Raw genomic sequence first — 14,273 nt, 5'->3', positions numbered from 1 at the left:
AATAAACTAACATTATATCACATAATTTATGGGAAATATGCAATGTATTTTATTGACTGCATGTAGAACTTGGAAATATGATTTATATGAATTTGCCATTTCAGCATGATGAATTGATTGTCACATTGAGGATTATGGAATTAGCTGGAAGAACAGATGATTAACCACCACAGACTTTTGGCTAGTGAAGTTTTAACTTCTGATTTTTGCACATTAATAAAACATACTTCAGCACATGGGACTATTTTGGCAATAGAGCCACTATCAATTTAATCATCTCAAACAAGAAACCAATGTGTAAGTTGCAAATGTTGCAGACACGAAAACCAGTTACTAAGAACAATTGAGTATTATTCTTCTAGTCATATTAATTACAGCTGAAACAAACCTTGAAGCGCTAAGAAAATATAGCACAACTTTACTATTTACTAGGGGAAAAAAAAAGAATCAATATAGCCATTAATTGCATAAATAGCAATAAATACTTTGGCTGCTGTCCAGGAAGTGTACAAACTGAGAGAATTTTTCGTACTGCTGGTTTCATTACACAGATCATAGTCACAGTAAAGCGGGCAGTGGACTGCTGTTCAATAAATTAAATTTAATGTTATTCAATTATAATCATCGCGCTCAGATATAATACTAATAGGAATGTCAACCGCGATTACATTTTCAGATTTATGTAAAATGATTCAAATGCTATTTGCTATCCCTCAGATACAAGGTTCATCCGGTTGTTTATGCAGTTGGTCGATATTGATCGTGCACAGCAAGTAGCGTAGCAGAGGCCCAATGGCAGGGATATATAGCATCCCTTGTGCCAGCCGCCAGAGTGCCATGCCAAGCACCAGAGGCAGCATGCCAAGTCATCAAGTGGATAGTGCACCTCTGCAAAGCTGCCTTGTTGTTTTCTTACAATATTTTTTTTTGAATTGTTCACATGTGCCATGAATAATTCTTGCCAACATTACCCAGCATGAAACAGAAATGAAGGCACAGAAATGTCTTTCTTAGAGAATTCTTTTCAGAGCTAAATGAATCTAGTGAAGATATCAGTGTAACATCATTATATGTTGTTATGTATGGCTGGGGCTGTGTCATTTAGCAAAGTATCACTCAGTAGGCTGAGCAGCTGGTGTATATGATTTTGTATACCACCTGCAAAAAAAGATGCCCAACCATGTAATCAACCACCTGGCCAAGAGAGGAGGGTAGCTAAACACTACTTTGTTGTTGCGCCCACATTTTCAGAAAGTTTGAGAACATAAACAGACATAGGCAGAATGAATATTGTACAGGATAAGCTTTGTTAAAGCTTTTCTGTTCCATAAAGCATATAGTGCCTGCTGTTCAGAGTACTGTTGAACAGATTTGCTTTATTTCTAATGAAGGTGTCTGGGCATTTTCCTGGCACAAATGGAGTAGAATGATGTACTTAAAACAATATTTTAGAACAACAACACAATATATCGCCACTTCAATTACACTGCAACAGATTGGAAAAAATGAAAATAGATATAAACTGAAACTCAGTAATGACTTAGCATCATTACTATGGGTGAATCATTCATTTAGGAGAATCTTGCCTAGCCTCAAACAACCTGTATGCCTAGCAACTTCCACTGGATGCCTTTCTGCCTAAAACATGTGTTTATTATAATCGTCTCCATGCCATTACTCGTGAGGAAAATACAGGTGGCCTCTTTACTTATTTGGCTGTAAGTGAATATGAGAGTAATTTGATTGTAAACTAATCTTTCTCTCACCAGGTTTTTGATGTCAGCAATGTCAATCTCATTATCTCACCTTTTCACTGGCTCAGCACTAGATCTCTTTCTGTGGCCATACACCTTTTAAAACTCCAGTCCCTCATTGTTTGACAGATTTCTGGAAGAAGAACTAATAACTAGATGAGGGTATTCAACATGAAACAAAGGGAGTTGCTGCTTACAGACCTAGGTCTCTGGTTCTCATCATCTCTGTGGCTATGAGTTTAATCTCATTAGACTCTCCCTTTGTCTCTTTTTAATATAGAAGGACTGATTTGGGACTTGTTGACTCGATCCCAACTCCTTAAGTAAAAAATTCTAGACTTTTGAACACTTATAGAAGTTCTGCTGGGTAATATTAGTTTTTGACTGAGATATCTCTTCATTTTGAGACAGCTTGGTTATCCCCTATCTCACTTTTTTCCCCGATCTTTCACTTGAAGAGAAGATTCTCACATGAGAGCTTTTAAAATTATTGTTGCAAATTTAAAAATAGGAATTTATTTTAATAAATTAAATAATTTATTTAAAAATAAAAATAAAATTGTGTGAATATATGGAGGCTTTTGCCAATCACTACAAATTGCACCTGTTTTTCCCTTCTCTTTCCTCTTGGAAAAAGAAAGCAAAGGGGAAGAAAAAATAGAGCTTTTAAAACCTATTAAAAATGCACTGTGATTTATTGTACTATTCATTATGTCAAGATGTTCTTGGAACAAAAGAAATGCTTTCTATATACTGAATCATCAAAGAAAAAAGGGCAATGTGATTTATATATTTCACCAACATCATACTGCTCATGAACAAGCTAAATTTAAAGTTCCAAGAAAAGGAAGAGTTTGTGTCTTAGTTAGGCTGGTACACAGATTTATATTAAAATTAAAATTTTTCATTATACAAATCAATAATAATGTTATTTTGGTACAAGAATTATTGAATTTATTTAACTTGGATAGAAGTAATTTTTAAAATTATATGCTTTTGCTTCAAAGTCAAAACAATTCTTGCAATAATGATAAATTCGTTTCATCAAAATTGATATAAATACTAATGGAAAATAATATTTTGGTATTTGATTCTTTTATGAAACTTTTAAGTATATTTGGAAAGTCTTGGGGGATATGATTCTACTTTCTCAACTATAAGTTTTATTATATTTAAACAAATCGAATATTTCTGATGAAAACTTACCATTGGAATTGAGATATGCTGTAAGTGGAAACTCATGCTGGATCTTGAAGAGGTAGTAAAAACAATGTAAAATATATGTTTAATATTTTATATTGATTCTATTTGGAAATGAGAGTATTTTGTACACATTGGATAGATAAAACATAATACTAAAGTTCATTTCCCTATTGTTTTTTACTTTTTATGTGGCTACTAGAAAAGTCAAATTACATATATAGAGTTCACATTACATTTCTATTGGACAGCATAGAGGTCAGACATATATTTTCACATCAATAAATTCAACCAATCCAAATCTATGTGTTTTCTTTTATGGTCTTGTATTCTATCAATGACTCTCACACAACATTTTGAAATTTTTTGCCAATGTATATTAGCATAATCTTGCATTTCTCATTATGTGTAAATGTCGGGTCCCCTGGGACATGACACGCTGACATCTGACTCTGGTGAAGGCCCTACAGGCGCTGGCAGGTGGGGTGGGGGGTTGAAGGCAAGCTGAATCAAATAAATCCTTTAAACTATCAATATTCTCAATATCAGCCTTTAATTCTTTTCCAGTGTGTGCTCCAATTAGTATTTAAGATAACAGAAGGCTTTCTGAATATGCTGTAATTTCTCAACCCAGAGCATCTGGCTCTGATTGTCTTTTAGGGCAGTCATAGAAACTTCCTTCTTTCTACTATGCCTTTAGTCAAGAACTTAAGATTTAAAGCCTATCCTGTTATAGCAGCTTTAAACTTTCCAGTGGATGAAACAGTCATTCACTCTCATGGTCTTACTACATTCTTCATTCTCAGCACGGTGGTGTGGCAGCATGCATTTGGTCTGCCAAAGAGGAATCAAGAGGGAAAATTTAGGCAACTTATTTGCAACTTTCATGTACAAACTACTGGTACTCTACCTGGAAATAAATGAATATGCTGTTTTCAAGACCAACTAGGCACCAAGCTCAGATTCCAATCACTAGAGTGGTGTTACCAGTTACTATATTATGTGAGTTTCAGTGACAGAATCTACTCTAGATAGTTTAAAAAGAAAGAAATTTAACAGAGGGAATTAATTAGGTGTTTAAATTGTTGGGTGATATAGTATAGAATCTGGGAACGACTGCCAGAACAACGTCTCCGAATTGACTTCCCAAAGGAGCTCCAAGCTCTATCACTTCTGAAATCTGGGGAATCAAGAAGCTATCATCACAACTTCAGACTTCTGGATTACATTGTCACTGTTGGGACCTCAGCTATAAAAGAAATATCTGCCTGAGGTTTTGTGAGTCACCTGCAGTGTTTGTTTATACCACTTTCCAACAAGAAACTTAGAACCAGACAAGTCAATCTGTGAGCAGAGGCTGCAGAAATTTTGCCGCAAAAGGCTAATAAAAAGAACATTACTATAAAGCAAGTCTGTAGATAGCAAGAACATTTATTTCAACAGGAAGATATTACAATTCTAAACTTTTATGACCTAGTGATGTATCCTTAAAACACATAGCTCAAAAAGAGATATAATCACAAGGAAAAGCAGACAAATGTACCATCATAATAGATAATTTTAATGTACCTCTCTTCAGCAGTTGATAGGTCAAGCAGACAAAAAAATCTGTAAGAACAATGTAATTAACAAGCTTGATTGGACATATATAATTCTGAAAAGTAATAAATAATAAGAAGGATATTTTAAATTAATATAAGATATATGTAAGAGAGAGACAGTATCTCTAACTTCCAACATTGTTTGCTATACAAAAATTCTTTGAAAGATTATCCTGGAATAAAAGACAGTTAGTGCCTTACTTACAGGAAGTAAAGAAATTCAAAAGACTCCTAGAGAATTTTTTCTCAACAATGACCCCGCTGAAAGATGGTAGTTTCAGATTGTTTTAAAGTCATAGCATCAAATGTAATGTATATGTTGCCTCTGAGATCCTAAAAGATTTACCACAAGTATTTTGACTTTTTCTTTCTCCTTAGGAGCATACAAGTGCACCAACTTGTCTTTCACCTTTGAGGGGATAACGGTATTGCGGTAGTGTTTAGAATTCTCTTGCCAAAATTCCCAGGCTCGACTTTGGGCTTGGCCACGTAACTTGTTTTGTCCAGTGGAAGGTAAGCTCACTTTAAATATGCTTGTGTGGACTTGCCTGGTTTTGCCTTGCCCTCTAGCTATCCTGCTCTTCACCTTGAAAAATTAAAACATCGTAAATAGCGATTGCTTCTTCAGCTTTAGTCCTGAAATGAAAGCTATGAAGAGCTGATCTGAGCCTGATCTACAGCCTGAAACAGAGATATTACACCCACCCCACAGGGTGCAAGAAATAAATGTGTGTGTAGTAGACCACTGAGATTTTAGAACTCTTTTTACGCAGAATATATTGTTATGCCCCAGACCACTGGACATCCAAAATATTTATTTAGGTACAGATTCCTGAGTTTTCATGGGAATTAGCTCCTATGTTGCTCCAAATAAGGAATTTTTTCAGAATTTTTTCTCCCAAACTGGGTGTGACTTTCAGTGCTCAAATCTAGTTCCTTACTTGGAATCTGTGTGACATTTCTTTTCACCTCAGTCATACGCATATGAGAACTAACACCTGTGCCTGTGAATTGTAGCTCCCTAAGCAGGGAAACTAAATTGCAACCTTAAGACCTCCTAATTAAAAGGGGGAATTCACTAACAATATCTGTTAAAATGAAGCTTTTAAAATTGCTAAGCCAGGTCCTGGGTGATTGCTTCAAGTTCTAAAATGAAAATCTTCTAATCTTCCAATTCAAAGTAGAAACATTTTATTTCCAAACTGTTTTCATATGCTCCTTTATATTTAAAAGTATTACTACAAGAATACTATAAAATAATCAAGAAGAGAATATTAGTAGCTCCATTTTACATATAAAGAACAATGAGGAATCAAATTATAAACTGATAAGAAAAGTAACATGCTAAAGTTTGTTCCAACGTGAGCATGGGAAATGTTCCTTAGATGTCGGGAAATTTTCTTTTTTTAGAAAACCACTCTGTCAATAAAGAAAACTCTAATTTTCAAATAACATTTTGAGAAAAATGCCTCTGAATGAAACTTATTTATGGTTACATAAAAGACTTCAATTTTCTGAAATAACCTCATTGTAACGTAGTTTTTGTGATGGCCTGGAGTTTACAAATATATATATTAAGATATATATATATATGTGTACATATATATATATATCTTGAGAATTTGCAAAATGTTAATAAATATTCATTATGTATGACCTAAAGAGCTCAGATAAAATAAGGATAATTGACTTGTAAATAACTAATGTCAGTAAGGACCCACCTGCTCTTACTTAATCATACCGTATTCTACAACAAAACAGCCATGTAAGGGTCATTACTGATAAGAATGTCAAATTGGCCGATTTAATGCTACTCAGGGCTTACTTTATCTATATAACTGTCTCAGATAAGAATTGCAAGCTAATAATAATTACATTAGTGTCAGAACTGTAGGGACACCTATGGTTTATTTAGTAGGGAAAGATAGTTTTAATGTTCTAAATTGAATTTTACTGTCTATTTTGAGATAGTTAAAATAGCATATGTAAAATATTCAACCAACCATTAATGGTTGATATCTGAGAAATACAAAAGTGCTTGAAATATTTTAATGCATACTGCTACCTCAGCCCAACTGCTTGTCAAAGGGTATGTGATGGTGTAAATATATTATTGATACATCTAAATGAAGTTACTATATTTTCATGAAGTAAAATTTAAATGTGTCATTTTTTTTTAAAGTTACAAATCACTTATACTTCTGTGGATTTAAAACATTCACTCCTTTTACTAGCATGTTGCATTCTCCAAATTCATTTGTCTAAGGGAAAAAGCTTTACAGAAGTAAATTTGTAATAATAAGCATCAAAATAATGTGTTTTATGTATAATTATCATTTCAGATAATATGCACGCACACTCAAAATCTGTGTTTGGCACTGAGCCATCAGAATCAATTATGGAACAGTAAAAAATTACAGAAAACTGAGTACAACCTCAAAGCTATTTTTAAAAATGGAGCCTTGCCATCTGTATATTTTTAAGTTCCTAATTTTTCAAAGGCAGTTAAGAGTCTCCAGTATATACATCACCCTAATGAACAAAGAAATAAGCACCTTAAAAATATCTGGGGCTTCCCTGGTGGTACAGTGGTTAAGAATCCGCCTGCCAACACAGGGGACACGAGTTCGTGCCCTGGTCCAGGAAGATCCCACATGCCACGGAGCAACAAAGTCTGTGCGCCACAACTACTGAGCCTGTGCTCTAGAGCTGGCAAGCCATGACTACTGAAGCCCACATGCCACAACTACTGAAGCCTGCGTGCATAGAGCCTGTGCTCGGCAACGAGAGAAGCCACAGAAATGAGAAGCCCTCACACCGCAATGAAGAGTAGACCCCGCTCGCCGCAACTAGAGAAAGCCCGCGCGCAGCAACGAAGACCCAACACCACCAAAAAAATAAATAAATAAATAATAAATAAATTAAATAAATCTAAAAAAAAAATCTGTCATCTACAACAATAGTAATTTTTTGGTTTTGAAACATGTCTTTAAAATGTTTTTAACATTTTGTTATAACAATTTGTTATTACATCTTCATTCATAGTAGAAACCTTTATAGAACAGCAGGAAATATACAAAAAGAGACTTCATATAAGCATGTGATCAATTGATCGTTAGCATGAATCTATGCTAACTAATCTAGCATAGCAGTGAGTAGGAATTGTAGAGCACCTTTGGAGAAAGTTTCTCTTTTCTATATGAAATGAAAACTTTTGGAGTTGATGACCAAGGGAGACTTTGCTCCCATTGCTACATTAGATAATATGTCAATCGCTAGAAAGACTAAATGCAAAAATGTCTAAAGCAACCCATTTTAGCTTTATATCTTTTGTTTGAAACTCAGCTTTTCAAATCTGTTAGAACAACTGGTCAAACTGACAGGGACATGCCTAGCCAGGAACCACCAAGTGACAGAGAAGCATATGGACACTGTGCTTTATAATTCACAAAGCATTTTACCACACACGATCTCATTTCTTCCTCACACCAACCCAGATACATTGGTAGGTCAAATATTATATTCTGCAAATTCAAAGGTAGAAGCAGAATGAGAGAATTTAAGCGATTCTCACATGGACACACAGTTTATGGTAGCAGATTCAGGATGTAGACAAAAGTTTTCAAATATTAATTACAGACTTCTTTCTGTTACATGTACTCTTGTGAGAAGGTTGAAAACATATATTTCATCAAGATATAATGTATATCACAATTTTGTTAAATGTCAAATATGTGAAAATTCTTCTAGATGAATTCATACTGGCTATGAACTTATTTTGCTTTTAGATCAATCAACATCCTGAAATACCTATTCCACAGGGTATGATGGGGTCAAATGAGTATACAATGGGCTTCCTACTTGGATGGTAATTATGTTAGTGCTATGATAAACCATATAGGGAGTAGGATAACTTGCAGCCTTTTAACAAACAAATATTGGAAATAGTTCTAAAAGCAAAAAATGAACATGGTAAAAGATAAAGACCTAGGTGTTTCTCTGTAAGTGTGTATATATTTTTTCTCACTTTCATGGTGCCTGATATGCCAAGTTCCAACTGAATCCCCAAAATGCAATAAAACAGTGAACATTACTATTCATTACTACTCCTCCATTCAAGAAGCTTAGAATCTAGTAATGGACACCAATATTAATCAAATAAGCATTTTCCATTCAAGTATTCATTCATTCAGGTACTATTTAAAGAACCTTATGAATGAGAAGTTATTCTCAGTGCTGCAGATAAGGTTGTGTAAATATAGGTGCCATTGCACAGATATGAAGTGATAGAACTGGGACACCATACATCTTGCAAAATGGAACACACAGCTCCATCTGCCTGAAAGCAGAGGTCTTGAGAACAATTAACCATGTCCCGAGCCTTCTTCATCTACCTAGAAAATGCCAACTGAAGCTAGAAATTTATTTGAAGTTTCTTATTTAGTTCAAAAATATATGCAATTTTGCATTATTTAATAATATATAAATATGTATTTATACCATATAGCAACAACTTTTTACTAATATACTGTAATACGATGAAGACATTAGTTTTCACTTGGCCCCAGTGTTTTTTTTTTTTTGTTGTTTGTTTGTTTTTCTTTTCGGTACGTGGGCCTCTCAGTGTTGTGGCCTCTCCCGTTGCGAAGCACAGGCTCTGGACGCGCAGGCTCAGCGGCCATGGCTCACGGGCCCAGCCGCTCCGCGGCATGTGGGATCTTCCCAGACCGGGGCACGAACCCTTGTCCCCTGCATCGGCAGGCGGACTCTCATCCACTGCGCCACCAAGGAAGCCCGGCCCCAGTGTTTTAAGTAAAATTGATTATTGGAGCAGATGTTCTACTGAGACTTATTTGGGGAATAGTAAGCAATTATTTCAACTGCAGCATTATTTTAAAATATTTTAAAAATAAAACTAAAACTGGAGATATAGAAAAGAAACTGTTCTGAAGACCCATGAATGCAACAGCAAAGTAATATTGTATTCAGAGTGGACTTATTACGTTCTTGTTCACATTACTAGAGCTATTAATATCTACCTTGCAGAAGAGTAATGAGATCATCTAGGTAAATGTACCTTTCAGAGTATAGAACATATAATAGGAAATCAACAAATATTAAGATATATATTCTTTTAAAATTTTTATTTTATTATTTTTTAAAATTTACTTATTTATTTGTTTCTTTTATTTTTGGTTGTGTTGGGTCTTTGTTGCTGCACGCAGGCTTTCTCTAGTTGTGGTGAGCAGGGGCTACTCTTTGTTGTGGTGCACGGGCTTCTCATTACAGTGGCTTCTCTTGTTGCAGAGCACAGGCTCTAGGCATGCAGGCTTCAGTAGTTGTGGTACGTGGGCTCAGTAGTTGTCGTTTGCAGGCTCTAGAGCACAGGTACAGTAGTTGTGGCACACAGGATTACTTGCTCCGCAGCATGTGGGATCTTCCCGGACCAGGGCTTGCACCCGTGTCCCCTGCATTGGCAGGCAGATTCTTAACCACTGCACTACCAGGGAAGCCCTTAATTTCTGTCCTGGTTCTGTGAGTAAAAAGCTGTCCAATCATAGAAAAGTCAGTTCCTACCATGCTGATGGCTAAAAAAACACATATCTGTTTCTTTATTTGACCATGGTTTAGAGTAATAGTTTTTCCTAAAGCTGGAGTATGTAGTTGTAGAACCACACTCAAATATGGGGTCATTTTCCTCAACAACACAGGGGCCTTTCGTCCTTAAAACTTCTACAGTTAAACTTTCTTCATCCAAAATAATAGAACCATCTTCTGCCACTTTTACTTGAGGAACCAGCAATGGCCCATCATCCATCTCCTCTTCTATTTCTTCATTATCTTCACCATCAGGAGTACTCTTACCTTCTTGCTCTCTTGTCTGGACTGGTGTCAATGATTTTTCAGTTTTCTTTTCTTGCTCCAGTGAAGAACTCATTGGATTGTTATCTGGCAGGTAATATATGAAATCTCTCATAGTCATTTTGGAACGATCTGGTGGCCTCTGACTTTCATTTACAGCATATTTGTTTTTCCATTGCTTCTTCTCTTTCCTCAATTCTTCTTTTAACGTTTCTCTCAGTTTCTGGGCTTTATATATTCGGTATCTGTCTGAGCATGGCTGTTTCTCTCTTGTTAGAACAGGGTGTGTCCGTGGAGCTTCTTGATTAACTGTAGACAAAGGATGAGGTTCTGAAGGAACACTGACACTAGGTTTAACCAGACTAAAAGTAGTTGATACTCGCTTTCTTCTCTGTGAAACCGTAGAGGAAGATTTACTGGATTCTTCAACATCCTTCCCACCATCTGTCTTTTCATCATTGCTCTTGGGAGCCTTTTCTCGGGGCTCCGCTTCCCCGCAATCCACCGGGGCACATCTGTGGATTCCGCTGGCTTCGCGACAGAGGCCGCTGCAGGCTTCGGCGGCCTGGGAGCCCCTCGTTCACGCTGTGGATTGGGGGCGGTGGAGCCCCTGGGGCCTGCTCCAGGCCTGACATTGGGCTTCACGCTAAGGCGGTCCCTGCGGAACATGGCAGAGCCAGGGGCCGAGGGAGGCGACTCCACGGCCGCTCTCAACCCCGAGCCCCGGCCGCTGCCGGGAGAGGGCTTTAGGAACTACGCCCTTCCCACAAAGACACACCAACAGCCCAGCGGGCAGTTACCGCAGTTTCACGCCCCCGCCGCCGCCTCCGATCTCCCGCCGCCGCCTCTTCTTCATGACCCTGCTACACTAATAGCTAAGTTTCCCACGGTACCTTGTTCAAGATATATATTCTTGACTGCTTTTACAATAGTTCAGTTTAGAAGTAATGAGGGCCATATAACATACTTCTTTTCTTTTTTTTATATGAAATTTTACTTTTAAGTCAAAGTGTGCAATAATTAAAACCTACAGAAAAATTTTTTTCATCACAATCTGTTGCTTTTTCAAATAATACTTTGAAAACATATTCCTTCAGTCAGTATAAAGTTCCTAAAATACAAAAGAAGTTAAATCTGTAAGAAAGCTTAGTAGACCAGATGCTGTGGTCAGAACTCTGTACATTTGGTGGCTATGCTTTGGTACATCACACACCATTCACCTCATTCTTGCCATCTTGCCCATGGTAACCTCCACTGCATCCACCACCACCTAAGCCAACAAGAATACTGTATCTTCCATTGTAAGTTGTTCATCATTCCCATTCTCCCAATAGATACATAATCTCCCTTTTTATACATTCCATCTCTGCCATAGCATCCCATTCCAGAATCTCCCATTCCAAAGCCACCTCAGGACTAGAATTCAAGAAGAATTCAATGTATTGATGTTGTATGTTATTCATATCTTTAGACATGGCGAGCTACTGCAACTTCATGTGTCATAAACTGTACATCTGCTTCTTTGGTTGCTCTGCCATCAGCTCCAATATCAGTATAAACTAGTATTGGATTTAGTGCTGGGAAGAAATTAGCAATGTCATCTTCAATTGAATGAAAATGTAATCTTCTCATATATACAATATGACCACCATGAAAATCTGAACTTACATTAGCAGCTCCACCATAGCCTGGAACTCCCATACCTCTTCCATCTCTCATTCTATCATCAAAGCCATCATGCCCATAACCAGAATTATTATAGCCACCATAGTCATCACAACCTCCATAACCAGGGTATTAGGGAAGAAAAAGCCAGGACAGATGCCAGAGATAAAACAAATATATTATTTTTGTCATCCATCTCCCACCCCCGGCGCAGTATGATAGCTTTGATGAATATTTGATCTGGAACAAATCACCCCTTTCATCTCACTGGTAATTTTACATAGCCAGAAAAAGCTGCCGAAATGTTAAAATATGAAGTATGAAAATATGACAGATAGTAAGCAGGATAGTGTTAATGAGATATACAACCCTACAAAATTTTGATACAAATATAAAATGGTCTTTGACAGTTATTTTAAAAAATAAAATTGCAATTCTTTACTAAGAGAGAATATAGTTGGACTTTTGAAAGTGCAGCAATCAGGTTGCACAGGATTTGAACTCCTGTGCGTCACGTAACTCAATGTTGTAGAAACCTGGATTGAGTCTTGTCTTTTATTTTTTATAATATTTTATATTTTATACTATTGGGATCATCTAACTTACTCATATCTAGGCTCAAGCAGCATTATTTCTTCAATATTTCCCCATCCTTCATATAAAAATATATATAGTATACACACACACACACACACACACACACACACACACACACACACACATATATATATTTTACGGTACGTGGGCCTCTCACTGTTGTGGCCTCTCTCGTTGTGGAGCATAGGCTCTGGATGTGCAGGCTCAACGGCCATGGCTCACGGGCCCAGCCGCTCCATGGCATGTGGTATCCTCCCGGACCGGGGCACGAAGCCGTGTCCCCTGAATTGGCAGGCGGACTCTCAACCACTGCACCACCAGGGAAGCCCACACACATATATATTATTGGTTTCCCTTCTAACATTTTTAGAACATTGGTATTTTTTTCTCTTCATTTGATTTTCTCTTACTATGTGGCTCCATGTTTTATCTTTAATCTTAAATTATCCTATTAGAGGAGAGAACAAAGAATTTGAATATCTTTCCTTTTTACCAATTTAGATTTCCAAATGAACAATAGTTTACAAGAACTCAGGTACTGGAACTTAAGCAGAATCCATTAATTTCTCAAAGAAAGTTTCCTTCATATGAGAAAGCTCTTCCTCTTATCTCTAAAAATTGGTGTCCTCAATATTTTGGAGACCAACATAGAGCTGAAGGGTACAGAGCATTTTCTAAAATTGGGTTTCTGTGTGTGTGTGTGTGTGTGTGTGTGTGTGTGTGTGTGTGTGTGTGTGGTGTGTATACACGCATGTACTCATTTGTGCCTCTTTGGGGTGGTAAAATATTTTCTTTCTCCTTTACAAATAAAAATGTCTTATTCTAAAGAAGATAAACTATCAAATGCAATGTGATGTTTTTGTTAAAATAATCAGCAACAGAAGCAGACAGAAATAAATATTTCTCATGGAGGTAAAATATATACAACTATAAAATCATAAATATACTGGGGAATTATAATATGAATTTGTAAATTGTATGCAAATAGCTTGAAACCAGATCTATAAAGACATAAATAAAGCAACAAGACTGAAAGGTTTATATGTTGGCTTGTTTATAGAGTAGCACAAACATTTTTCTTTTTTAATTGGCAATTAATTTTCGGCAGCCATCTAGGTACTTTCATGTCAAATTACTTTTCTTACACTAAACAAGATTAGGCATCCAAGCAGCAAAGCACTTACATGAAAAGTGAGAAACTGACTGTCAAGTAGATATTTTCCACCTATAACCAATTAAAATGTTTCTTTTTTGATGAATGACTGTGGTAATTTCACATTTTGTATTTTTACCTAAGTAGGTACCTGTGTAACATCTCAGTTCACAAGGGTTAAAAAAGATGTGTGTTGATATTTCTGCTATTTCTTTCACACAATTTACCTTTAGAATGAAACGAAGGAGCATTTTAAAAAAACACAAAGCTTTCTTATGCTACTGCAACAAAAATACATCAACAGTACATGTATATGTATGTTTAACTGTATATATATATATATATATATATATATGTAAGTGTAAGTATATATACATATACTTGTTTTTAAGCAATGATTAAACTTCCAGAAATATTTCCATCAAATGATTTTTAGCCTCT

General features: G+C 36.2%; 1 protein-coding gene and 1 pseudogene across 1 annotated transcript; both read right to left on the bottom strand.

Annotated features, from left to right (window-relative positions):
- Positions 1–9,995: 9,995 nt before the first annotated feature.
- Positions 9,996–11,086, bottom strand: LOC116743221 (transcription factor TFIIIB component B'' homolog). Its single transcript, XM_032611564.1, is given in 2 exon segments — positions 9,996–10,924; positions 10,927–11,086. Coding segments are annotated over 2 exon segments (963 nt in total). The 3' UTR covers positions 9,996–10,121.
- A 536-nt stretch (positions 11,087–11,622) lies between these two features.
- LOC116742961 lies at positions 11,623–12,202 on the bottom strand (annotated as a pseudogene).
- Positions 12,203–14,273: the final 2,071 nt, after the last annotated feature.

Source organism: Phocoena sinus, chromosome 18, assembly GCF_008692025.1.
Source record: "Phocoena sinus isolate mPhoSin1 chromosome 18, mPhoSin1.pri, whole genome shotgun sequence".
Taxonomy (NCBI): domain Eukaryota; kingdom Metazoa; phylum Chordata; class Mammalia; order Artiodactyla; family Phocoenidae; genus Phocoena; species Phocoena sinus.
Note: the sequence above shows the minus strand (reverse complement) of the source record. Positions and strands in the feature narration are given on the sequence as shown.